Raw genomic sequence first — 25,600 nt, 5'->3', positions numbered from 1 at the left:
TGCTCACTGATGAAAGTACAAGCCTCAGGTGTGTGGTGGTCAGACTCTTGCGCTGTAAGATGACTGGGGTGACTACAGAGCTTCAGAGAGCAAGAAACACCAGTAACTTTGCTCTGGAGAAAAGTTTCCTTGGAAAGGAAAGCTCCTTGGCTTGTATGCTTTTCAGAATAAGTACCCCTGCTCCTGCAAAGCCTGCAGTGTTGAGCGCCTTGTCCGAAGCCCGGGACCATGGAGAAAGAAGATGGGCTGGTTTTTCTCCCTTCATTTGCTGTAACTTCCACTGAATTCAAAGGTGAGAGAAAGATGTGGCTCAGGATTAGTGCTTTCCATGGAGAATTTAGGAGAACTAGAGGTATTCTTGGCTGTCCCACAGCTATGCTGCTTAACCTCAGACAAGATGTTGTTTCACTGTCTTTGTTTCTCAAGTGAAAAATAGAATAATCACCCTATAGATAGCTGTGCGTTCAGACTGCCAGCTCAGAGGCAGAGGCTTTGTTTAAATATGGGTTGCTGCAGTGTCTAATACAAGGAGCCCCTAACCTCAGGATCGCTCTTTAGCTCCTGCTGTAATACCAGCATTAACAAGAAGTGGCCCCAAGGGTGCTCTGTTGTCTGCCTTCCCTGCTGCAATGACTCGGAATGATGAAGCAGAAGTGATTGATGTTGTCAGTGAGCCTAGCGATTTCCACAATCATCTAAAAATGTGGCTTTCAATACCCTCAGTAATTACAACCAGTGATGAAGAAAAGCAGGCTATACGTGTGTTGGTTCACAACTGAATGCGGTAATAGAAAAGATAATAATACACTTTAAATGTTTTTTAAAAGATTTAAAAAGCTTTTTTTGAAAAGAAAATTAACTATTTGAGAAGCTAGAAATTTGAAATTCCATCTATATGTTCCCATTAAGTTTGATTAAAGAGATAACTGATGTATGTTTTATGCTGATGAAGCCAGGATGAATTAAAGCAGTGTTCCCACTTTCTCCTTTCTAATGCTAATGTTTAATTACAGTATATTTACAGAAAAACACTGCTTATAAAACAGGGCCATAGAAAAAAGTATGTAAGCTCTGCAGCAGCTACTGAAGAGATGCATTAATGCAAATGCCACGTGTAGCAAGCTCTGACTATTATATGTTTGCAGGTGCTGAATAAAGTATACTGTTTTACTAGCTGCCTGTAGCAGTGGCAGCTTGGCAGAATAAAGACGACACACGTTGCCCTTGGATCGGGTGTATATTTCCAGGGTGGTCTACAAAACAACCCCTGCACTCCACTAATCCCCTCCCTCACATAAAAACCTCAGTTAATACTAATAAAAGGTATGTGACAAAACCTGTGTGCGGGGAGATGTAAATACATCTGCAACACCTGCCCACTCTTTGAACAAGACTGTTGGTTGCCACAATATTTCTTAATGAACATGACTGGTATTTTTTTAAGTACATGACACTGGCGGGTGCTTTGTGATGAAACATCAACGTGATATGATCTTATTCCTATGAATAAATATAACCTGGTGTCTGCACAGCTGTGTACACACAGAATTCATTTCTGAACTGCAAAAGTATGTTGTATACTAGCCATCCACAACCAGGAACGAATACATGTGAATAAAAAAGACCTCAGGTCTATATTTGTGTCTGTTCATAACATAGAGTTTGATATACTCGTTGCTATGCCTCAATAACAGCCAGCTGCCTGAGGCACCAAATGTAGCTGGGCTAGTAGGTTATGGGGTCTTGGCTCTTAGAGCTTTGACTGGAGCCAGGGTTTTCAGGAGGACTTAGCGCATCCAGGTACAATAATGTCAGTGCAGCAGTCAAGAGAAAAGCAAAATCTTCCTTGGCTGATGACCTCTCTTATGTTCCTCAGTTGCCTCTTTAGGGGAGGAAGATTAAATCTTAGCTCTGGGATTCTATGGTTAAGTGAAAACAAGTTTCTAGACCTTGCAGCTACAGAGGAAAGCTGGAAAACGTGACTCAAGGCACCTTATAGCTCTAAAATCAGACGATGAAGAGGAATGCATTTTTAAAATTTGTCAATTTTAAAATGTTTCTGTGGCTATTACTGCCTTCAGAAACTAGTTTTGAATGCCTCTCCTCCACCTTCACTGAAGTATCTCAGCTGAGGTCAATGGTTAGTATCACACGACTTCACCGAGTGGTGTGATACTAACAGTCTCAAAGGCATCAAGCATCTCGTTTCCTGACTTCTGAGTACTTCACTGTGTGATTTTTAAAAGTTACAAGTTAATCAGGAATGTGTAGCTCCATTCTGTTTATTTATCTGCAAAATAGTAACACAAAATTGGTTTAAATAATTAATTTTAACCACATGTAGGACTGGTTAAGTGTGTTGTGAAGAAAATTCCCTCATTCTTCTCTATGTTCTTGTTTTTATCCCTAGTCAGACCTGAAATGGTGGCATCCGTAATTCACTTCTTCCCTGAAAAAGCGAAGATTAAAATCTATCACGCGTACCAAACCCAGGAGGATGCTGTGAGACTCCTTGAAATCCTACGGTAGCAACTCTGAAAATGCAAACGGGGAAAATATTTTCCTCGAGTTTGAGCATTTTAAGTAGTACAGAACAAAGCCGAGCAGGAAATTTTCTTTCCGGAGTTGCTCAGTAGAACAACTCACTAAATACTTCAGCTTTTTAAGCCCTGTATTTTCTGAAGAAGCAACGGACCGCTTCTTTGAAGGTGTAGGTGAAATCTATTACATCAGCCTCCTGATGGCCCTTTACTAAAGCCATTTCGTTAAAGGGCAGTTAAGAAAGGGCCAGGGCCGGCTGGGGGGTTTCACCTTAAGCAAGGGCAGCGACCCGTCCACCCGCCCCTCCGGGGTCAGGAAGGAACCAGAAGGTTCCGTTCGACCCCGCTTCGCGTCCGCCGGCGCGGGCCGAAACGCCGACTTCGAGCGTCGTCAAACCGAAAATCCTGTTTTCTCTGACATGCGGTGCCCCTGCTCCTCTCACAGTTAACGTCTGGAATGACCCTTACTGAAAGGGATTAAAAGAAAGTTAACGCTTCTCTCCCTTCGCTTCGTTTATTTTGTGCGTCGGACAGCCCTTCGCGGAGCTGAATATTGGAGATATCTCTGGGAGATACACGGGTAGACACAGACTCAAGCGGGTCTTTCTTGCTCTATTTTTTTTCTGACGTTATTGACGTCATTCCTGTTCCTTAACTCCTCCGGAGCAAAGACGTACACCTGTGCCTTCGCCAGAGCTTTACAAATAAAGCTAAACAGCGGCGAAGGGGCCCGAAACTCACTCGGAGCCTCGGACCTGCCAGCCGCTTGGGCCACTGGCGTCAGGCGGAGCCGGCGGCGGTGGCAGGGCGGGCGATGGCCGGCGCGGGTCGCGGTCACGCGTGGGGCGGCCGCCACCGCCTCCCCACACCCGGTCCCGCTGCTTCCCCCCTGCTCGGCTCACACTTGCCTTTGGCGCCTAACCCGCCCCCCAGGGGGAGAAACCATTTTTCCCAACTCTCCGGGGGGGCCTCCCTGCGGCGCCGGGAGGAGCCGTCGCCCCGTCGCACTTCTCTCCGTCGTCACGCCTTGGGAAGGCCAAAGAGGTACTTTAGATGCTTCAGCAAAGGAAATGCTCGTGCTTTTCCGTGTGATGTCCCTCCTCTGGCGGAGCAGGGGCGCTTCCTCCGCCCCGCTCCACCCCCTCCCGACCGCGCTGAATGGTTCGCGCCGGGACGGGATGGGGGAGGCTCCGCCGCCATTTTGTTTGTGTGAGGGGCGAGCGCCGCGCTGCGCCGCCGAGTCGGGGGAAGCTGACGGGCCTGGAGGCGACGGCGACGACCACCGCGACCACTCGGGGCCACGACGAGCGCTCGTGCCGGGAGGAGACCGTGGGGGGCAGGCTGAGCGGCGGCAAGAGGCACCGGGGCGGCAGCCTCTCCCATCCGCCGGAGACATGTACATCAAGCAGGTAAGGCGCCGGCGGCCGAGCCGCCCGCCCTGCGCGGCGCCGGCTGGGCCCGGGCCTGTCGCGGCGCGGCCCGTCCCGCCGCCGCGGCCCGTCCCGCCTGCGGCCGGGCGGCAGGGCCAGGCCCCGGCCCGCAGCCGGAGACGTGCTACTGGGTGGCGGGCCCGAAGGCCTTTACTTGGCGATCCGCTTGCCCGGGTGGGGGGAGGCCGCCGTTCCCCTCCCCGGGAGGGGTGTGCGGCCCGTCTCCCTGCTGGGCTGGCGGCTGCCTCTGCCGCCCCGGTGCCTGCGGGCGGTTTCATTCATTGTTCGCGCGCGCTGGGGTCGGGGAGGGGAGGCGCTGTCGGAGCCAGGGTCCCCCTGCGGGCTCCGCGGGGACCCTCCGGACGGGGCGGCCCTGGTGTTCGCGGCCCTCCCGGCGGCGGTGCCCAGCACGGCGGCTGACCCTGGACCCGGGAGGATCGTCCCTACGCGGGTCTCGTAAATGGCTATCCTTAGCTGTCAGGAAGCGTCTTTCAGCTGTTAAGGATTCTGTTTGTTTGCTTGCTTGCTTTTTAATTTGTGTGTGTTTTCGTGTGAGGAAGTGTGCCTGCATTTAAGGTTTCAATTCAAAGCGTTTCTGATGGCCCCTTCTCCCGAGAGAGTTACTGCTCGTATTGGGGTGCTGCCTTGGACCACCGGACGTGGACCGTTTTGGCTGCACACCTCACCCTTGGCAAGCAAACTACAGTTAACGTTCAGTTAAAGAGAAAGTCTGTGCAGGGTCCTTAATTTTTAATGGTTGCTTTCCTAGCACTGCTTATGTATGTTCAAATAAAACTGCTAGGATTCCTGTTTCTTAGTGGACTCAAAATTAATCTGGTGTTCGGCCACTCTGCAGGTATCTTTAGTAAGAACCTTTACATTTGAAGGTGTTTTCTATGTAAAAACAGGTTTTCATAAGCTGTTTGGGTGTCGAGGAAGTGTTGCAGGTGCTTTTTTGATAGTGTTCTAGTAAGTCCCTCTGTATCATTGTAAGTGCACGCTTTAAAATGGTTGAATAAGATTTTTTGTTCTACAAACTTGAGTTGCATAAAGATAAATAGTAGTGAAAGATGTATATGGAATCATGTTAAGCGGCCCAAATTAGGGAAAACAGGGGGAACGAGTTTCATTTGGAAAAGTAAATTTAGCTGAACCATGAGCTGTACTGTTCTAGGGGCAATAGAAGAGAGCGTAACAACGTATGAATCTTAAGAAGAAAGAGGATGAAGGTGGCATTAGGAAGAAATAACTGCTGGAACCAAAATCATTCCTGAACTTTGAAAATTAAAATGATTTAAGTCTTAATTTGAGGCTATGCAAGGCAGTGCAGAAGTTATGAACGTTCAGAACATGTAGGATGGGTGATGTGAGAAGCCCTCTAGAAAAAATCCTTTTGCGGAAAAGAATGGTGTTCTCAGTCTGCTTGTACCATAGCTTTTAAGTGTTGCATGGGTATGTAGATGGCCCAAGTTTGTGCCTGCATAGTAACATCTATGAAATAATGGTTGGGGGGAGTTCAGCTTTTTGTAGAGACTTTCAGATTGCTTTGGGAATAAAGTAGATAGATTACTCCAATCCAGACAATTTTAAGGTATTAGAGGTAAACGGGAAAAATACTAGCAACTGAATTTTTACTGCTCTTTTAATTTTCTTTTGAAAACTGGTGAATGGGAAAACAGCACTGTTTGGGCAGTATAATTATTTATTTATTTTTAATAAACCAGCATGCAGTTGCTGTGGCCTAGAGCTGTTTGCAGGACCAGAGTACGAATTCTGCAGCTGTTGTTGCTTTTTGAAAGCCGCTGATGCTGAGGCAGAGCTGGCTGTTACTGTGACAAGCTCCTTTTGGAGGGTGAGGCAGGCTGGCTCCTGGGGGAAGTGTTTGTACTCACAGCCATAACGAGTGATAGTGTTCAGTTAGTGCATTGTCTTAAACTTGCTTATTGCTTGCCCCGTTAAATTCTGAAATTCTAAATTATTTCCAAACACAGTTGCTTTGGGTTTAGATGTGAATACAGTGCAGGTACTTCAGTGATTGTAATTGATGGTGATGACCAAGAAAATGGTGTTTTGCCCACAGAAAAAAGGGTCACAAAGCATCTGCAGTTACAAAAAGATTTAGGCAGGCTAAGTACTGCAGGATGTGGCAGAGACTATTTCTATTCCAAAATAAAAAATATAGCTGCTGTTACTTAGATCTGATTTATGATGGTTACGGATCAATGTTTTTCTGCCTGTTCATCTCCTTAGCTTCATATTCTAGTAGTGGAAACATTTTGCAAAGGGGGCTTAACGAGGGAAGTGCAGCATCTGGAAGGAGAGAGAAGGGCTCTTTGACTTCTGAGTAACGGTTAGTCAATACCTTTAAGTTATATTTCATTTAAAGTTTAATAAACTCAGAGTGTTGGATTTGTTGTCCGGCACGCCATTTTCACTCTTATCAGTGAAACAGTTTTAATTTACTAAAGCAAGCAGTTAGGAAGAGGCATTTTCTGTGATCATTCCCTGATTATGAGCTGTCAAATGGAGTGATGACTAAGTGACTGAGATCAAACTTCTGATGAATAAATAGGCATCTTGTTGCTCTCCCTGTCTTTTGTCTGATAAGTTTTATGGATGAAGTTATCTCCCACTGTTTGTTTAGCATATATTACCAGAACATTGCAGAATGTAAATGTGATCCTGGAAATACTTGTTTCTTGAATTGTTCAGGTGTAGAGTGAGTTAGGTGTTTTGCTTTGATATGTTTGTAGTACTTTTTCTAGTCCTTTTAAGGTAATTTCTGTCTGTCTGTCCGTCTGTCTTGCGTTTCTCTGGTAGCTAATATTGTGCTCATGTTCTAGAACACAGACTACTTATAACCTTGAAGAAATAAGAAAAGAGGCAGCAGGTTTAGAAATACAGAAAATGATGATGGCACCATAGTGACTTGGCCTTACAAACAAAAGATATTTCAAATAATTTTCTCATTCCTAACTTAAGCAATTGTAACGTTAGGCTGCAAAATGTGTTAGTAGGTATTTCTGAACAAATCTCGTCCTTTATTCTTCACAATAGCTATCGTGATTAGATAGTGGTGGTATTACTTTAACAGCGTTTTGCTTCTGAAGGAGAAAAGCTAAGGGGAAGGACACAAAGATTAAAGGTCAATTCTAGTCCTTTTGTAAGGAAACGTCAAAAGCTTTAGGTGCCTGGTGTCCTTCTGGTAGATGTCATCTTGTTGAGTAGAGCAGAGCAAAGCTGTTGTATAGTCTTTCAGAACAGCTTTGATAACTGGAAAGGGTGGCTTAGTGCTGGAATATATGTGCTGGAAGTTGGATCAACTTTGGTGCTGTGCAGAACCAAAGTATCAGGATACAGTCGCTCCATATGGTGCATGTTACTTGGCCTGACAAGCTTCAGATGGCTACTAAATTTAAATAAAGAGTTGAAATTTGACATGCTTCTGGATTAGTTTGCTGCATGGCTCTCTAAGTTAGATGTGTAGGTTTGTATATGTCCGTTTAGGCAGTGAATTAACTGAATGAAGATTGCTCAACACCCCCCCCCCCCATGCCAGTATAGTGCAAATAATAAGCAGTAGTAAACTTTTTAGTGAAAAAGTGTAACCTGTGTATGGTAGGTCGGGAAGGGAGATGAAGACTTATATAGTGTCTCTTAACTTCATATTGACACTGGTAAGCCTGTTAATGTTTAGACTTTTTTCTTATAGTTGTGTAGTAAAAGCAATAATTAACTGAGACTTTCTTGAATGCGAAATAGATAAACAGTCTGGTATGACTTTCACAGTCTGTAACTGCTCTACTTAAAACTTGCAAAATGAATCGTTATGCTGTGTATGTGGATTGTGTTACGAAACTAATTAGATTCTGACCCCAGGAGAACATGTGCTTGTTGTTCTGGGGCATCTTTCTTGTATGTGGTATTGATACAAATGCATCTTTTCATGCAGTTTTATACTCTTGCAGAAAGACTTATTTTACTGCAGAATTCTCCCATTGGTCATGCTTTGGTCTAAGTAAATATCTTGTATGATATCGGGAGAAAATCTGTTCTCCTAAAGTGATAATTAGGTGAGTGACCGAGTCTTGTGATGCAAGTTGTTGATCTTGAGAAGCAAGTTTGAAGTAGAAAAAAAAAATCAGGTATGTTATAATTGATATAGATATTTTGTGAAGCCTTATACTTTGAAAACTTTAAGAACAGAGATAACTGAATATTTCACTTCTCCATTAGGTAATCATTCAAGGGTTTCGAAGCTACAGAGATCAAACCATTGTGGATCCATTCAGCTCAAAACACAACGTTATTGGTAAGTTCTCATACTTACAGCACCAGCTAGATTCAACTTCATGCTTTTTTTAATATTCTTCCTGCCTTTCAATACTGTATTTGTAATTGTCTACACTTGAAACTTCTTCAAAGTTGTCTATAACTTGTCGTAAGGTACGTTCCATTTACAACAAAGTAATGCTAGCATTCGGTTTTATTGTGACAACAGTATGTCTGTGTCTTAATAATTGAGTGTTTAACTTCTTCATATGTGTAGACCTCTGCATCAGCCAAGTCATATTAAAGGCTATCCTTGCAGGAACAAGGGCAGAGAGCTCTTGTTTTTGCTGTGCGTGTTATCATTTTTGATAAGTAAGCACATCGGCTACCTTAAACTGCTGCAGAGAAAACCAGTGATGATCCTTTTTCTTCCCGCTTTGGAAGAATTAATTTCTAGAGTGCTGGGTCTTAAGAAGTATAATACACATTTTAAAGTGTAGTTTCATACACAGCTAGTCGGACAGAATATTGTTCTCAACCATTCTCGTGCCTCTTTCTCTTCTCGCTTGTGGATGTGTACATCCAATTTTCATTGAATTTAGTGATTGTGCAGCGATTTGATTGAGACTGCTGACCCAACAGAAAACAATCAATTTTAGCCAGAAAAGATTGATAGTTGTGATTTACTTTGAGAATGGAAATATTGTGCATACTACTCGAACAGCATGTCCCAATATGTTTTGTTACTTTTAATAGTAGCTAAAACTTCATCCAGAAATAAACGTTTATAAAGGAGAAGGGGGTGGAATCTTGTTTTACCTTGTTTGGCTCTTAAAAAAAAAAATTATGGCAATTTCAAATGAAACTTAGAGCGTGATTTTAATAATGATACCTTCATTATTCCTGTGATATTTTAGGGAACAATGAAGTGTGGAGCAGGGTAAACGACATTCATGCGGAAAGTGTGTTGTCAAGTTAATTGTGGAAGTGAAGTTGAGTTATTGGCAAAGCGGGTTCCGTTGCATTCGTATATGAAGTGTCTGGTGCACTGGGAAGCAGTAGGGGTGGTGATGCTTAATGCAGGAAGGGATGAAAAGTCTAGGATGCTCTTTGGTCCTAGAAGGCAAGCAATTTTAAAGTTAAAACAAAAGGTGCTGTTCTAGAAGACAAGATGGTGCTTTGCTAAAACACATCAGAATGAGCACTGAGGTTAAGGCATGCTCGTGTAGTGCAATGCTCTTGTATACCTTATTTTTGAGGTGTAAAATGATGGTACTTTCAGGTTTTTTTTAAACAGAACATTGCTGGATTGTTACGGAGTGTATACAGTGTATAATCAATCTGTACAGACCTGTAATTTCCTTTGGTTAAATATAAAAAATTCTTCCTGGGACCACAAGAATTGTTTTTATGGTTTCGTGTTTCATCCTACCAAGAAATCAATATTAAAAAATAGAATGACAGGAGTAAATAAGATTGCTTTAACCGTTATTCTGTTTGTGGAATAGTGCTGTAGTTTGTAAATTATGATAATGTGTTTGACTGGGGAAGGGATCATTCTGTCTTGTTCACAGGCAGTGACTAAGTGATCCATCTGCTAAGCTTGTCTTGTTCCCTTGAGGTTTTATTTTGCCTAGCTGTGTTATGTTTGGGTTCTGCTCGTGCATATATTTATATGTAAACTGTAATGTACATTGCAATGTTAGTGCAACGTATTTCAACTTGCAATTTTATGCTTTGTATTACTTTTAATTTTCAGTGGGAAGAAATGGATCCGGAAAAAGTAACTTTTTCTATGGTAAGTATGGGCTTTATTTACTAGTATGGGGATGCTGGTAATATGGTGGGGTTTTCATGGTGGTTTTTTTTTTTTTTTTCCCCTCTGCCAGAAGTTTGTTTACCAAAATTTCTTCTTAAGCTATGAATGACAGGTTGGTCATTAGTTGACAGTGATGAAGGAAAAAGATCCAAATGCACTTGTTGAATATTCACCTCTTTTCCTCAGTTTTCAGCTTCTCGTATTAAGAGTCTTCTGAGGTTTTTTCTTCTATTTTTTTTTTCTTCAAATGACAGATTATTTACAAAAGGAAGCTGATTCTGGAAGTCACCAAACTTGCAAGCAGATCATAGCATTTGCAGTTACTTTAAACATTTCTTCCTGCTGGCTAAATTCTAAGCCAGTTCCCTTGAAGAATGGCATAGCTTGCTTAGACACCTTTTAACAGCATGGTTATGATGGGTCTTTTGGAGGAGGTGGGGTGAGGGCTTCAGCAGAGGAGCAAAGAGGCTAGCCAAAGATGTTAGTAGCATTTTTTGATGGCGGTATGTATGAATTTCGAACGGTTAGTGAAGTATTTTAGTGTCATTTTTGATCTAGCTGTGTGCTGGGCTGTATTTTATAGAAGTTTGGCTAGCTCATGAGTCTTTGCGTTTGTGGAATTACTAATGCTTATGAAGTGAACTGGTAAGACAGCGACAATGAGAATTCTTTAAAGAAATTCTAGTGTAAAGCAAGCTGAGTGATCAAGATCCAGCAGATTAAGTTTGTTTTTAGTTTGTTTTTTGTTTTCTTTTTCTTTTTCTTTTTTTTTTTTTTAAAGAGACATTGTAAGGTATTAACAGTGGCATGAATGTACTATATGTAAAGTGTTTTGAGTTAAAGAAACAGCTGAAGAGCCTCCATAAAGGAAAGAACAAATCTTGTTTTTGTTACTATTTTCTTACAGCAATTCAGTTTGTCCTCAGTGATGAGTTTAGTCATCTTCGCCCCGAGCAGCGACTGGCTTTGTTGCATGTAAGTGAAGGTGTATAACAAGACAAAATAATACCTTAAAGCTTTTGAGTGTTACTACAACATTGTCAAACTGCTGGAATGTAGATACTCTAAACCGGTTATTTTGGAATCATCCTTAAGCTTTCTTTTTTTCAATTTCCCTTTGACAAAAGTTGTTACGAAGTAATACGTTATGCTGTTACAGGTAGTTAATGCATGCCCTGTGGATGTCTATCCCAGTTTTTTTAGAAATAAAAATGTATTTACTGAATCTTACATGAAAGATCTTGAATCTCACATCTTTGGAAGGAAATGGAAAGTGTGATTGTCAGGGGAAAGGGGAGATTAATTATTAGCTCAAACCTTCTGAAGAGGGAAGTCTCTAACCAAAATATTCTCCTTTCTTAGGAAGGTACAGGCCCTCGGGTTATTTCAGCTTTCGTGGAAATTATTTTTGACAATTCGGACAACAGGTTACCAGTAAGTTGAATACACTACTTCAGAAACAGATAATAATTTTGGGCTCCAATATCTTAGTATTATAAGTGTCTTCAGTACGATAACTGTACTTCTGAGTCAGTTCTGGTAGAAAGTGCTATAAGCATTATGGATTCATTATACATATCTATTGTAAGCTGCTCAATTTATTGGGGTTTGTTTGTTTGTTTTGTTTTCTCAAGATTGATAAAGAGGAAGTTTCACTTCGCAGAGTCATTGGAGCCAAAAAAGACCAGTATTTCCTAGACAAGAAAATGGTGACGTAGGTACTTCTTTTCCTTACCTGAATGAGCTGAATAGATATTACTGTGAAATAGTCTAGTCATACAAAATACTTCTCTCTAGCTTGAAACAAATTCTCGTGAGTGTCATTGCTAGCAGTAATTTAGTTTTTAATGCACAGTACTAGTAATTTGACAGCAGAGCCATCGGTCCTTATGTAATAGACAGCAGACTTTGAATTTATGCATTAATCCATTCGTTAGCGTTTAGTTGCTTACGTGGTATTTTTTCAGGACTTTTTAAAATACAAGAGTTATCAGAATTTAGGTTGTTTCATATCCTTCCTTGTGATATCTCTACCTATATTTGCATTCTTTATGTTGCCAAGTGCTTCTTTCTTAACTTCTTTCCAAAGTTATACTGTTTTCTATCTCTTTCTTGTTTCATTTTAGAATTAGCTGTTAACAAATAAAGACGCTTATTTGAAGACAGTATGCATTGCATACAGTGATCATAGTATTTGATATATAATTGTGACACTTAACTGTATTTTTGCAGCTGTCACTTGCTGTAAGCTTTTTCTTAATACATTCAAAATACTACTTTCAGGAAAAATGATGTGATGAATCTTCTTGAAAGTGCTGGATTTTCTCGCAGTAATCCCTACTATATTGTCAAACAAGGAAAGGTAAGATTATTTTTCACAAAGAAAAAAAAAAACTATCAAAAGTATTCTATTTCTTGAAAGTCAGGTTTTAGTTCTATTGTAAAAGTAAAACAAAAAAAAATTAGTTTAGTTTGAAACCGTTCTTTTAGATGCTCCTTTTGTAAATGATAACTGTTACAGTGGTATATGTAGTGAATAATTGCTTAATGTCTATAATGCTGATATTTGTAAAAGTTTTTTTTCGGGGTAGTCTTTGCAATCACGTGCTCTTGCATATATGTAGATATAGAAAACACTACTTGTTATGATTCTTTCAGTGCAAATTCCTAGATTTCTGGGTCTTTAAGATGAGACGTGAAAGTAATTGTAGAAGGATTGTAGCAGAGAGGTTAAGAATAGTGTGGTGAAAGAATGAGAACGGCTGGGTGTGGAGGCGCCCGAAGAAACACACAGTAGGGAAAGGGCTCTCAGCATGTCCTGTATCAATGGCACCCAGATTAGCAGGTCTTCAAGACCCCCAGCCCTTTCAAAAGACACCCAGATCTAGAGACAAAGAGCAGTGATGACTTCTGATGACTCACGGGGTGGGACAGGATGGAGGCACTGATTACTATTGGCTCCTGAAGGTTCTAGGAAGGCATATTCAAAAAGAGGAATGCAGGATACCTGAGGAAGGCTTAGTAGCAGTAATGCTGACCCAGAAATATTCCTTTAGAGCTGACAGTTTGTACCTGGAAGAAAAAAACTCCAGCTGGAAAATTGCTTTGTTTTGTAGTGGGAATTAGTGCATGTGAGACTTGCCGCAAGTACAAAGTCAACATACACGTACTGCTTTTCGTATTATTCAAATTGCAAAGTTAACCTACTTCAATAGAATTTCAGTGGTTGCATCCTTCTGGAAGGACAGTGAATTTGACCTCAGCTTTAATTGTATGACTTCCTGAGTGTTGGATTAATGGGTGCATAATGGTATGGTATTAATAAAGATATTTCGACTGGGTGGTTTTAGCAGCAGAACCTCAAAGTCCAAGCATGAGTTTCTCTGAACATAAGTTTTAGCTGATGGGGTTTCTTCAGTCTACTAAATACTGGCATCTTTAGTTTCAGCAATAACTGGTAGCATTTGAAAACCAACAAAAGTGAATTATAAGCAGAATTGTAGTTATCCCAAAGTAATCGTCTCATAAGGAGGACAGCATGGTGTAAACTAGGAATCTGAATCTTTCTGCCAAAACCTCAGGCAGGCAAGCAAGCACAGACGGAAAAGTACAGTCCTTGATCTGTTGTGGTAATCTGTATGTCTGGAGCAGGATACTGACGTAGATCTTGAATTTTCAGATCAACCAGATGGCTACAGCTCCTGACTCTCAGAGACTGAAGTTATTAAGAGAAGTAGCTGGTACCAGAGTGTATGATGAACGTAAAGAAGAGAGTATTTCACTAATGAAAGAAACGGGTAAAAAAGTAGTATAAGGAATGAACGTTTTATGCCGTAGTAGTTCTTTAAAAGTTTGTGCCTTTTTCAGTAAAATTAATTGCTTGATTTGTATTTGTGATATGTTAAATAACGCAGATTGTGCTATTTCCTCCTTTAATTTAAATATCTCAAAAGGTTTAAATGACTGTATATGTCTTTTTAGAAATAGAGCAAGCTTTTTAGCTAGGTTAATGGAGGTATACTCATCTAAGCACATGGGTGAAATTATCATCAGCTGGCGCTGATCCGACAAAAAACCAGGCAACTTATTGTTACTTAAACACTAAAGTTTATGTAGTGTCTGTAGTTACGTTTGCGAACCAAGAAAATCTGTATTAGTGTCTTGTGTAACTAGTACTAGCAGTTCTGCCATTCATAATAGGATGGCTTTTTTGGGAAGTTCTGGACATCAGTTCTTCTTTCCATGTTAATAATTGTTGATCAGTAGTCAATCGCTTAGCTCTAAAGTTTCTTAATCTCACTATGGGGATATATTATAGTGCTTAATAGAAATTCTGTCTCATCTTTTCTGAAGAGGGCAAGCGGGAGAAGATCAATGAGTTGTTGAAATACATTGAAGAGCGACTGCATACTCTGGAAGAGGAGAAAGAAGAGCTAGCCCAGTACCAGAAATGGGATAAAATGAGGAGAGCATTAGAATACACAATTTATAATCAGGAGCTTAATGAAACTCGGGCAAAGCTTGATGAGGTGAACTATCTTCTCTGCCTATGAAATATAACATGAACTCTTGATCTGCTTTATGCAAACATCTCCTTACCTTCCTTGGCAGAATCTTGTCAATGTCCTTAGCTAACATAACACGTTATTAGTAAACTTCTACTTTCAAAAGGGCAAAAATAAACTCTTCCTAATTATGCTAGTATTTCCCTACAGCTTTCTGCCAAACGAGAGACGAGTGGAGAGAAATCCAGACAGCTGAGAGATGCACAGCAGGATGCCAGAGATAAAATGGAGGTAAAAATATTTAACAGGGGCTCTTTCAAAGGGTTCTTTATTCATTTTTTTTTTTAAACGGAATACACATAATTTAATTGACTGTAATAGTCCTTTTCTTTGCATTGCTTCATTTTTTTTTTCCGTGTTTGAACGCTTGGTCTAAATCTGAATCTGGAGTTAATTAACTTGAAATGAGAAGAGTTCCTACATTTTGAGCTTAAGCAGTTAATGTTGAAAACATGTTAAATTCTAATCTATGTCTTCATCCTGTTTGAAAATGGGAAGAATCTATCAGACTTGGTTTATCTTGATTTCGTAATAGTGCTCTATTGTGAGCAGTTTTCATAGATACTGAGCTATGCATTGGACTTGACTATGGTATCCATACACTGTTTAAGATATTACGTGTTTAACATTTGTGTAGGAAATAGAGCGGCAAGTTCGAGAACTGAAGACTAAGATTTCTGCAATGAAAGAAGAGAAGGAACAGCTTAGTGCTGAAAGACAGGAGCAGATTAAACAGAGGACTAAGTTAGAGCTTAAGGCTAAGGACTTGCAGGATGAATTAGCTGGCAACAGTGAACAAAGAGTAAGTAACAAAGGTGAAGTATAGAGTGTGATTGATACAAGTTAGTATGCTTATATATGTGTTTTGCTTTTAGACAAGTAGAATCCTTTAACAAGAAGGATCTTTTATCTCATGTTGCAAAATTAAGCACTTACAGTTATCCTGATCTCTTCTCTACTTTGTTCTATGATACTGGAAGTGTTGGGAAGGAGGTTTTTCTTTGTAACACTCTTAATTTGGACTTGGTTGTTTGACCTATACGGACCTTCCTGACTTGCATTGTTTAGCTACAGCTTTTCAATAATGTTTTGTCATCCCTCTTTGCTCTCCTGATTGTGACTGAATCCACTGCTGTTACGTGTTCAAGCAGGATAGTATCAGATAAGCAATAGCATCTTGCATTCTTAAAACTTAAATATTCTTTAGAAATGTGTATTTATCTAACGGTGTTATAGTTTCTGGTATTGGCTAACTTTAAATATTACTTTGTTTTGCTTTCAGAAAAGACTGTTAAAGGAGAGGCAAAAGCTTCTTGAGAAAATTGAGGAGAAGCAGAAAGAATTAGCAGAAACAGAGCCCAAGTTCAACAGCGTAAAAGAAAAAGAAGAGAGAGGAATTGCTAGGTCTGTGTCATTTTACAATGGGGAGACAATTATAGGAAGTACAGATACTATCAGTGATACACAGTACAGTCAGAATTTTACTTGCTGCCTGAGAATTGGGTGGCTATGTAGACAAACAAGTGGTCTATCAAGATGCCCCTTTTAATATTAAGGGATCGGAGGGGGTGGGGGGGGGGAATCAATATTCAGGTTACTGCTTAAATGTGACCAGGTAGTATTTTTGCTTATTGTGGTAGAGGTGGTGAGAAGAGTGTTTCCCAAGAATCTTGTTACAAAAGCTGAAAGATAGATATGCTAGTAAGGCTAGCAAACAGCAAGAAGAGATACTGAAGACTTGGAAGATAAGCCTACCTGATTTGGGGGGAGGGAGAGAAAATTCTTTTTAAGGTTAACCAAAATTGGGACTAGTCTTTTTTTCGTGATTGTGTAGTTTATAACAGATGATCCTTTTCTTTTTTGTTACTGGTTGATGCTTGCCTTTTAGAGCCTAGTTTGACAGTTCCTGACAGTTCTTGTGGTGATTTTTTTAATGCTTGCTCCAGGCAAATCCAAAATTTCTTTATGATGTGTCCTATGTCTTCCCTTGCTCAAACTAGACTTGCCCAGGCTACGCAGGAAAGAACAGACCTTTATGCAAAACAAGGTCGAGGAAGCCAGTTTACTTCCAAAGAAGAAAGGGATAAGTGGATAAAAAAAGAACTGAAGTCTCTAGATCAAGCCATCAATGACAAGAAGCGACAGATTGCAGCTATACACAAGGATTTAGAAGATACAGAGGCCAATAAGGAGAAGAATTTGGAACAATACAGTGTAAGTTTTCAGATTATTACTTTTGAGGATATTTTCGAGGGAAGGGCTAAACACAAGTTTGTCCAAAATAAGTTTTTATTTGAGTAAGACCTTAGCACCTATTTAAAATGAAGACAAAAGGCTTTCTCGTTTGGTGGGGTCTTTTAAAAGTGTGTTATTGAAAACATATGCACATAAAAACTGCTTTAGAACTGTCTCAGACTTTTCTTTGCTTTCTTTATGGCTCTTCTTTCCCCAAAGTGTTTGGCCTGCATTTTCATGAAAAGAGGCAGCTGCCTTGCTCCTGTCATAGCCATTCCATAGAGATAACATTTGTTATGTTTTGTAGAGATGAACATGGGATGTTTTTCCTGTCTGGGGAATAAAGGAGATAAGAACAACGTCTTTTAAATTCTGCTGGGAGCACTGCGCCTTTGCACCACAATGACAGCTAGCTAGGAGTAGGGTCCCAGTCAGTATTAGCAGATGCATCTGAGTCATCTTCAGTGATATTATCTGCATCATTTCTAGAGTTTTAACTTCTGTCATCTTAGGAACAGCTCTTACACTGCAAATGTAGCAATGCAATCTCAAAACATCATTCCTGTTAGGAGCTGCATATAAGTGAAAATCCCTTGCATTTATGTCAGGAGAGCGTTGATTGCTGATGATGCTACCCTGCGTGTGCTGATGTTCTTGGCCTCTGCTGTGTAATATGTCTTTTGAAATCAAGGATCAGCCTTGTAAGAAGAAGAAAGCGTTCTTTTAAAATACGCTGTTTGGCTGAGACCCGCATCAGCCAAGTAATGGTTCTCTGAGTTGATGAATGGAAGAACTGGTATTTATCACTGGTTGGCTGCTTGCATTGGTATTGTATTGCTCTGTCTCAGTTTTTCTATAGAATTGAAGATGATGTCAAATCTGAAGAGGCCTTGATTCCTTTATCTTGACTTGCTTTCTTCCTTTAATGAATGTTGGTTTGTCATAAGACTAAAAGAGCTGTCTGTCTTTCTCTTGTTGCTCGAAGGGGAGGTGGCTCAGGAAAAGTTGATGCGGAGCTTGCAAAGTTACTGTTGAAAACACTTAGCTGTTTTGAGAGCACATCTAGTCCTCCCATACACAGATAACTATGAAAATATAGTCTGCGCACTAGCCCAAAGCTGCTTAAAGAGATGAAAGGTGCGAAGAGTCAGGGGAAGATGTCTATGCATTGACTAGTGCTTAAAAAGCACAGTTACACGCTTTACCACAGCTGCTGTCATGTGCTATTGAAGAGCAAGCTAAAATTGTGACTAACAGCAATATGGTGTGGTACTGAAGACTAGTATGTATGTTCTTATCAGATGTTATTTCACAGCGTAATTGCACTTGGTAGTTATGCATATGATCTTTTGATTCTTACTCTAACTTATGGTGAACTAGTTCATTGTAACACCTAGAAGCATGGTTCTTTATTTAGCTCAGTGCCTACCTTGCAGTCTTACCACTCTGCTTTGCTACTGCTGACCGAAAGAACTATTCGTTCTCGGTGCTTCTGCGATTTATGTTGCAAATTGGTGGAAAATTGTGGACGCTGCCTCTGAACTTTAAACAGTTGTTGTGATGTTGAATAAAAAGATTTTGAATATAGCTGTAGTTTCATAGCGCTATTTTCTTTGTGTTAGAAACTGGACCAGGATCTTAATGAAGTGAAGGCTCGTGTTGAAGAACTGGACAGAAAATACTATGAAGTGAAAAATAAAAAGGATGAACTACAGAGCGAAAGAAAGTTAGTAATTCATTGAAATATGTCTGAATCTCACTTAAATGTGAAGGACCCCAACTGTGTAGTTGTTAACATGGCATGTAGGTATGTTTTCAAATATAGCCATGTATGAACTTCTGCACTTAGCTTCCCATTAGATTAGCAATCTTTGAAGAAAAAGCTATCTTCAGATTTAATTAACGCTTAAAATATTTTAATTATCCTTGTTTTGCAGTTATTTATGGAGAGAAGAGAACGCGGAACAACAAGCTCTCGCCGCGAAGCGAGAAGACTTAGAAAAGAAACAGCAACTTCTTAGAGCAGCAACAGGAAAGGTAAGACACCTTGTATCTTTGAGAATTCCTTGTAGCATCTTTTCTTCCTGTTTTAAAGGGTAAGTCCGTTTTATCTGAAAGATATGGCAGTTGCTTCATCTGGTTATAGTCTTATTGTCATAGTACAGATTGGCAAATTATGTTTGTGAGTTGTATTTTTCAAATATATATAGCTCTAGAGGTATTTTGAAATGAATTTTGTTAATACACTTTAGGTAATTGAAGGCTAAGGAGAGCAGGTAGAAATAGAAAAGACTTTTGATTTTTCTTTTTACTAAAAAAAAAAATTAACAGACCTTGAAATGTACAGACTTTTAAGTAGTTAAAGTTATATTCCTTAGAGATCGAGGTCGTAGGTTACGAAGCAGGAACTTGGAAAGAATGAAGGCCACCATTTTTACAAAGTTGAAGATGACATGAGTGTTTTTTTCCATCTTCTAGTTGCAGTGGAATAATGTGAGCTATCTTTTAACAGGCCATTTTAAATGGTATAGACAGCATAAACAAAGTTTTGGAGCACTTCCGTCGAAAAGGCATAAACCAGCATGTTCTAAATGGCTATCATGGCATTGTGATGAATAACTTTGAATGCGAACCAGCTTTCTACACTTGTGTTGAAGTTACTGCAGGCAACAGGTAATTAGATACTTTTTAGTGTTAGTTACTGATGCAACCACGGTAGCCGCTATATTACAATGTAATTGCTAGTGCAGGTTTCTGTTGAAAGTTTTATTCTCTTAATCTTGAGCTCTTACTCTTTTGTCAGATTAAGTGTTCTGTATGTCATCATCACACTTCCACGATTTTAAGAAGGAGCTAAGAACTTTACCCATTTAAAAACTAATACTTAATCGTGTCTCCAAAAAAAAAAAAAAAAAGAAAACACAACCCAGCCTCCTGGTGTTTGCCAGGAGGTTTGGTGTGGTTGATTCCTATTGAATAAAGTGGGCAGCACGTTCAAGGGTAAAGGATCCTTCAGTGGGCAACTATGATATGAATCTTGAGGTTTTACTACCGCATTAGAAAACGTCATTTGTGAAGGTAGGCTCCAGGTTGTCAAGAACTGCCATTTAAAACTATCTGAGAAATAGTGAGTCGTTAATGAGTCTCTCAATGTGTAATACATCATCTAGAAGAAATGCTTGTGAGGTGGTCCACTACTTCCTGTACCATCTGACATTTCAAATTAATTTTAAAAGCGTTAAGCAGAGCATGTTGCAGGCATGTAGATGACAGCAGCACAGAAAAATATTATCCAGGAAGGAAAACTGATCTCTTGCCATTCCCAGTTTTTCATTCCTTTCAGTATTTCTGTTAAACTCATTAGTAAACAGTGGTTCACGTTGTTGCCTTTGTATTAAAAGTTGAAAACTTTCTCAGACTCCTTTAATATTTGGCTCACCTGTCCTTGTTTTGTAATCACTGGCTGTACTGTAAACACTCAGACTGGTTTCGTGTTTTGATGGCAGTGGTACTTGCAGAGCTCTTCAGGCCTCTTCCCATCCCCTGTACTGTGTCAGTACAGATTTTGGTGTGCCTCTAATGCAGCAAATTGAGGGGCAGAATGAGGAACACGGTGGCGTGATCTCTGCAAACTGTCCCATAGGAATGCTGATGGAACCACAATTTGAAGTGCTGTCCCTCACCTGAAACATTTATTTCTGTGTGAACAAGGCTTTTTTAAGCACTTCATAGTTCTTTCAAAATGCTGTTGTGGTTTGGAAAAGGCAGTAGTAAACTGCAGTTGGACTTGTGAAGGACGGATCACATATTTGATTTGGTTCCCTCTGAGACTTGCTATCAGTCATCAGAAGGGAGATTTGTGGTGTCCGTTTCTGTTGCCTGTACGCAGAAGCTTTTATTTTTGCTATGTGTGATGCCGTGTTTAGAATCAAACTGTAAACAGAGGAGGCTGTGTAGTGTGTATGGAGAACAGAGGTTTTACACTGGACCAAAGCAAGCTATGCAAGTACTGAAAAAGACTGCGCTTGTGGAGCTTGTTCTGTGATGAGGTGGTGCAATGTAAACTTCTGGCTGATTTCATTTGAATGATAGTGAATGAAATGTTTTTCCATATATATGCAGTTGATGAGTGAAATGTTTGCTAGCAATTTGGAAAAGGTAGATTTTAATTGGTAAACTCTGTTTCCACTTGATTTTTCAAAGTTTCAGCAGTGCTTGCAACTGAAGAGAAAATGCAACACAGCTTTGTATTGATGTTACTTTAATAGCGCCTCCATGCTTAATGTTTCCTACATCAAAGTATTGATGTCTTCAGCACAGTAAAGCTTTGCTTGTTTCTTGGGCTTGTTACTTAGGCTGTTTTATCACATTGTGGATTCTGATGAGGTCAGTACAAAGATCTTAATGGAATTTAACAAAATGAACCTTCCGGGAGAAGTTACCTTTCTGCCTCTCAACAAGCTGGATGTTAGAGATACTGCTTATCCTGAGACTAATGTGAGTTAATGTTTACTTGGAGCCATTCTGTACTCCCTCCCTGAATACAAAGCCTCATGTTTTGAATTGTGTACTGCTTATTGCCTGCCACTTTATTTGATGTTTCATGTGTGTGATTAGATACTATCTCTAATGTGTCACTTCCCAGTATTAAAGCTCCTCTTTGAAAACATTTACTTTCCTACTAGCTTTTTCTCCTTCAAAGTTAAACTTTGTATCTTCCAACTGGTACATTGGTGGTAATGAAAGGAAGCAGAATTTTCTTTTAACCTGACCATCAATAATTGTGTGAATTACCAAACTGTGACTTCCTTAAGCTGACAGGCTGTCACGGACAAAAGCTGAAGATGAAGATAGTGTCATGTCACCGTCATGGACGCGTTCTCAAAAGTTACTTGAAATCAGTTTTATTTTTGAAATAAAAAAACCGTTGTAGCCAAAAGGTTTAAAAATATCTCTGAAATATATTTCAAGAAAATACCTACTCTTATTTGAAATTGAGGTAGTGAATTTTAAAAATATAATGGCTTTCTACAGTAATCGTGGTAGCATACGTTTTTTTTTTAAACTTGACTTCTAGAGAAACATAGTAACATAAATGGGAAAGAACCACATTTTTCCTGGTGTACTTATTTTGGGAGAGCCTTACTAGTGAAACTGTATTAATGTTCGTATACTCCTTCTTTACAGGAAAAAGAAATTACAGAGAAGAAAATATTTTTATTGCCAACTTATGACAGTTTTTAAGCTTACTTCAATAGCAATTTAATACTCAGATTCTTTGCGAACGCCTAGTTGACCTGAATGAGTTTAGTTCAGCCTTGATCTTTAAAGCTTAAATTGCAGAAGCTTTCACCTGATTGCCATAGTTTTGTGTGTTTGTCTGGAGAATATTTAATTAGCGTTTCCTTTTACCTCATTGACAAGCAGCTGTTTTATTTCCAAAGCAGTCATTCAGAATACACAATAACTTTGGTTCAGAGTTTGACATCCTTTGTATAAATTATGATGTATACCATTATGGAAGTCTTCATTCTAAAAGCTTGTTGCTTGTGAAGCCAAATGTTAGTCTTCAGTGAATGAGATGCAAATCTCTTTAACTGAAACTTAGGGAACAGAAGTTCTTGTTATAAGCTTGAAGGAATATTGTATTTCTACTTCTGATGGATTTTTGGGGGGATGAGGCTCTCCTGCGTTCTGTGCATGAGTTAGTTGCAATGTACATACCAGATTTGTGTCAACAGGGTGTTCTTACTAAAATCACTATCTTTTCAGGATGCTATTCCTATGATTAGCAAACTGAGATACAATCCAAGGTTTGACAAAGCCTTCAAACATGTTTTTGGAAAGACGCTAATTTGTCGTAGCATGGAGGTATCTACACAGCTGGCCAGAGCTTTCACTATGGATTGTATTACTCTGGAAGGTAAATACTGCAATTTCGTAAGTTATTTAGTGGGGAAAATGGGATCACTGGAGTGAGAGGCTCATCAAGCGTGGTCTGTTAGTGTTGTCAAAAGAAGATTGTTTAAATAATATACTTGACTGAGGTAACCAAGTGTGAACTGTTGAAGTGTGGTGCTAAAATACAGAATTTCTTAAGCCACTGAATTTTCTTATGATCTAACGAGTTAGTAGCTGTATGTCTCTGTCCTGAGAACTGGAAAGCAGATGAGGTTTTTATTCATGTTTTATCCAATTTAGCTGGAGTATTCATGGCGTATTCCACCAGCTTAAAACAGTACTCAGGGTGCAAATGTGCAGACTTAATTACTGAGAAGGGCAAGTTGAATTCTTGCGCATAGCAGTCACAGACGTTGTTTTCTGAATTCATCTGTATCTCTTGATAATTGTCTGTTCTTGGAGAGCAGTCTCCCTGCAGGTTTATTATTTACTTTTTGTATCTTGGCGAAGACAAGCTGAAAAACTTTCTAAAGGACCACGTGAGGAGGAAATGATTAATTAGCAGTATCTATGGCTTGTGGGTTATGTTGCTTCTGTAGAATTGCTCAGCCTCTCTTGGTTTTTTTCCTTCACAGTAGATGAAAAGTGGGGTGTTTTTTTTAACTGGTTAGTGCTAAGCAGTGCTTTCCTTCATATAAACAGACTTCTCCTGCAAACTATATAGTTTCAGAAGTTAATAAAAGCAAGCTGAACTAGCTAATGCTGAAAGAAGATGGTAGCAGTGTTGAGGAATGAAATGTACCTTAAAATGGAATACCAAAATAAACGTTTCACTAATTACAGAACATTGTGAAGTAGTTATTACAGACGTAGATGTGATCTCTGACACTGATAAAGTATTTTTTGTAGGTTAGCTGAAATATTACTCTGTAAGCTGTTTTGTGGAAACTACTCTTGAGCATTATGGAGAGTGCATGCTGTGCAGTTTGTCTTCTCATTTTCTTATGTTCTTAGGTGATCAAGTCAGCCATCGTGGTGCTTTGACGGGTGGTTATTATGACACAAGAAAGTCTCGTCTTGAATTGCAGAAAGATGTTAGAAAGGCAGAAGAAGAACTTGGTGAGCTTGAAGCAAAACTCAATGAAAACTTACGCAGAAACATTGAAAATATCCTTTTATTGTTCTTGGGAAAGGTTGTGATGATAGAGCTTTTATTTTGCAGTAATGTACAAAAAACCAATAGATTGTACCTTTTTTTTCTTAATGTTACAAATCAGCTGTGGCATTTGTTTTGACTGTTGCTTGTGCAACCTGTTTTGCATAGTACTGTAGGGATTATGGTAACAAAGGAGTAGGTAGTAAAATGCAAACAAACAAAAATTCTCCATTTGAAAATTGCTGTGTGACTAGTGCAATAAATAGATTCTAAAACTTATCTGTTGTTTATGTGCCAGAATTGCATTCACTTTTGATTAATATTTAGCTCCATACATGTGGTTAAAAAATTGTTTCTGTGTTGTTGCTGTTACTTTCTGGTATAGGGAAACTTTGACTGACAGATGGTAACCGTAGCAGTGGGTGTCTCTAGTGGAGTAATGGGTGAAAAGAAATCTTTATTCTCTTAAGATTAGTTAAGATATCACCTTGCTTTTCCTAAGGGGAATAGAAGCACGAGCAGAGCTGATACAGGAGCGCCTGTGATGCAACTCACACAGTATATTGCTTGCGAAAGTAGCTGGCACTGTAGGCTTCAGAAAGAGAGCTCTAGTAATCTGTCTCCCTTAAAACTTGAACTTGGTCTTTCAAGCTTAGAGATGGGGTTAAACTCCAAACTGGGACTTTCTATTACTTTTAGAGTTTATAGTAACTACTACAACCAGATATTCTTGTTCTGTATTAATCCTCACTACCTCTTCTGACTTGTGCTATATTTTTAGTATTTCATTGTCCTGAACTGGTGTTACGTAGCTCATTTATGCCTGGCAGGGAGGGAGCACAATAATGAAGCTCTAAACTCCTTGACAATCTTGGTCTTTTCAATCTGTTTGTATGAAAGTCCGGTAACTGTTACCTTTTTCTGGAAGCCTTTTCATGCTGCAGTGTCCTTTTCAGATAATCTGTCTAGAATTGGGGGGGGGGGGGGAGGGGGCAGGTATACAGTTTTTCTTCTTTGATCCGGACCGTTCTACCCTTTAAACCTACTGCTCTTCTGTTGTTTTTGACCTGCAGCAGTGCGCTAGAAATGTTCTTAAGGCAGCAGATACTCAGAACACTGAAGCTTGTGCTTAGATCCACAGCAGATGAGCAAAGCTTTGCATACCTATGTCTTGTTAAGTCATGGAAGAATATTTAAATGCTTCATTGACTGTGACTTAAATGATTAGATTTGCCAACTAGCTTTACATGCACCACGGACACTGAAGGCCTTTTACCTTTCTCACCCCTGAACCAGGTGAAAGACCCAGTTTGTGTTTGCGCCGTTTTTAAAGGGTGGAATTGTCTGCTTCCTTCTTAAGTCTTTTAACTACAAATGTGTTGGTATATAGTGTTTAAGGATCTATGCAGAAACTAATTTAAAAATGAATCCCAATCGGAGTTGTTCAGGTGGCCTGCTTTTTATAGTTAGTAATGGGAATTTGAATCCCTGCTGCTTGTAATTAAATTCCCCAGTTACTGGGCTGTTAGTGCTTTTGTTGCCAGTGTCAGTTAACTTTTGATCAGAAATACTGTTTCATACCCGAGGAGCCTTTCTTGCTAGCAGTTAAATCAATTTTTATTTATCGGGGGGGGGGGCTCAGTAGGAGATGTAAGTAGGGTGCTCGTTTAGCTGATGGGAAT

General features: G+C 39.7%; 1 protein-coding gene across 1 annotated transcript in view; it reads left to right on the top strand.

Annotated features, from left to right (window-relative positions):
• The first annotated feature begins 3,687 nt into the window (after positions 1 to 3,687).
• SMC3 (structural maintenance of chromosomes 3) overlaps positions 3,688 to 25,600 on the top strand; it is a 28,677-nt gene continuing 6,764 nt past the window's right edge. The window contains exons 1-19 of the mRNA XM_068949646.1: positions 3,688 to 3,949; positions 8,207 to 8,282; positions 10,002 to 10,040; positions 10,969 to 11,036; positions 11,424 to 11,495; positions 11,696 to 11,775; positions 12,345 to 12,423; positions 13,741 to 13,858; positions 14,415 to 14,590; positions 14,777 to 14,857; positions 15,264 to 15,428; positions 15,909 to 16,030; positions 16,627 to 16,840; positions 18,484 to 18,587; positions 18,799 to 18,898; positions 19,374 to 19,534; positions 21,217 to 21,358; positions 22,634 to 22,784; positions 23,777 to 23,929. Coding sequence (XP_068805747.1) covers positions 3,719 to 3,949; positions 8,207 to 8,282; positions 10,002 to 10,040; positions 10,969 to 11,036; positions 11,424 to 11,495; positions 11,696 to 11,775; positions 12,345 to 12,423; positions 13,741 to 13,858; positions 14,415 to 14,590; positions 14,777 to 14,857; positions 15,264 to 15,428; positions 15,909 to 16,030; positions 16,627 to 16,840; positions 18,484 to 18,587; positions 18,799 to 18,898; positions 19,374 to 19,534; positions 21,217 to 21,358; positions 22,634 to 22,784; positions 23,777 to 23,929 — 2,332 coding nt within the window. The 5' untranslated portion in view covers positions 3,688 to 3,718. The remainder of the gene's footprint in view (positions 3,950 to 8,206; positions 8,283 to 10,001; positions 10,041 to 10,968; positions 11,037 to 11,423; positions 11,496 to 11,695; positions 11,776 to 12,344; positions 12,424 to 13,740; positions 13,859 to 14,414; positions 14,591 to 14,776; positions 14,858 to 15,263; positions 15,429 to 15,908; positions 16,031 to 16,626; positions 16,841 to 18,483; positions 18,588 to 18,798; positions 18,899 to 19,373; positions 19,535 to 21,216; positions 21,359 to 22,633; positions 22,785 to 23,776; positions 23,930 to 25,600) is intronic.

This window comes from Struthio camelus, chromosome 7 (genome assembly GCF_040807025.1).
Source record: "Struthio camelus isolate bStrCam1 chromosome 7, bStrCam1.hap1, whole genome shotgun sequence".
In the NCBI taxonomy this organism is placed as follows: domain Eukaryota; kingdom Metazoa; phylum Chordata; class Aves; order Struthioniformes; family Struthionidae; genus Struthio; species Struthio camelus.
This window is presented reverse-complemented; position numbering and strand designations above follow the sequence as displayed.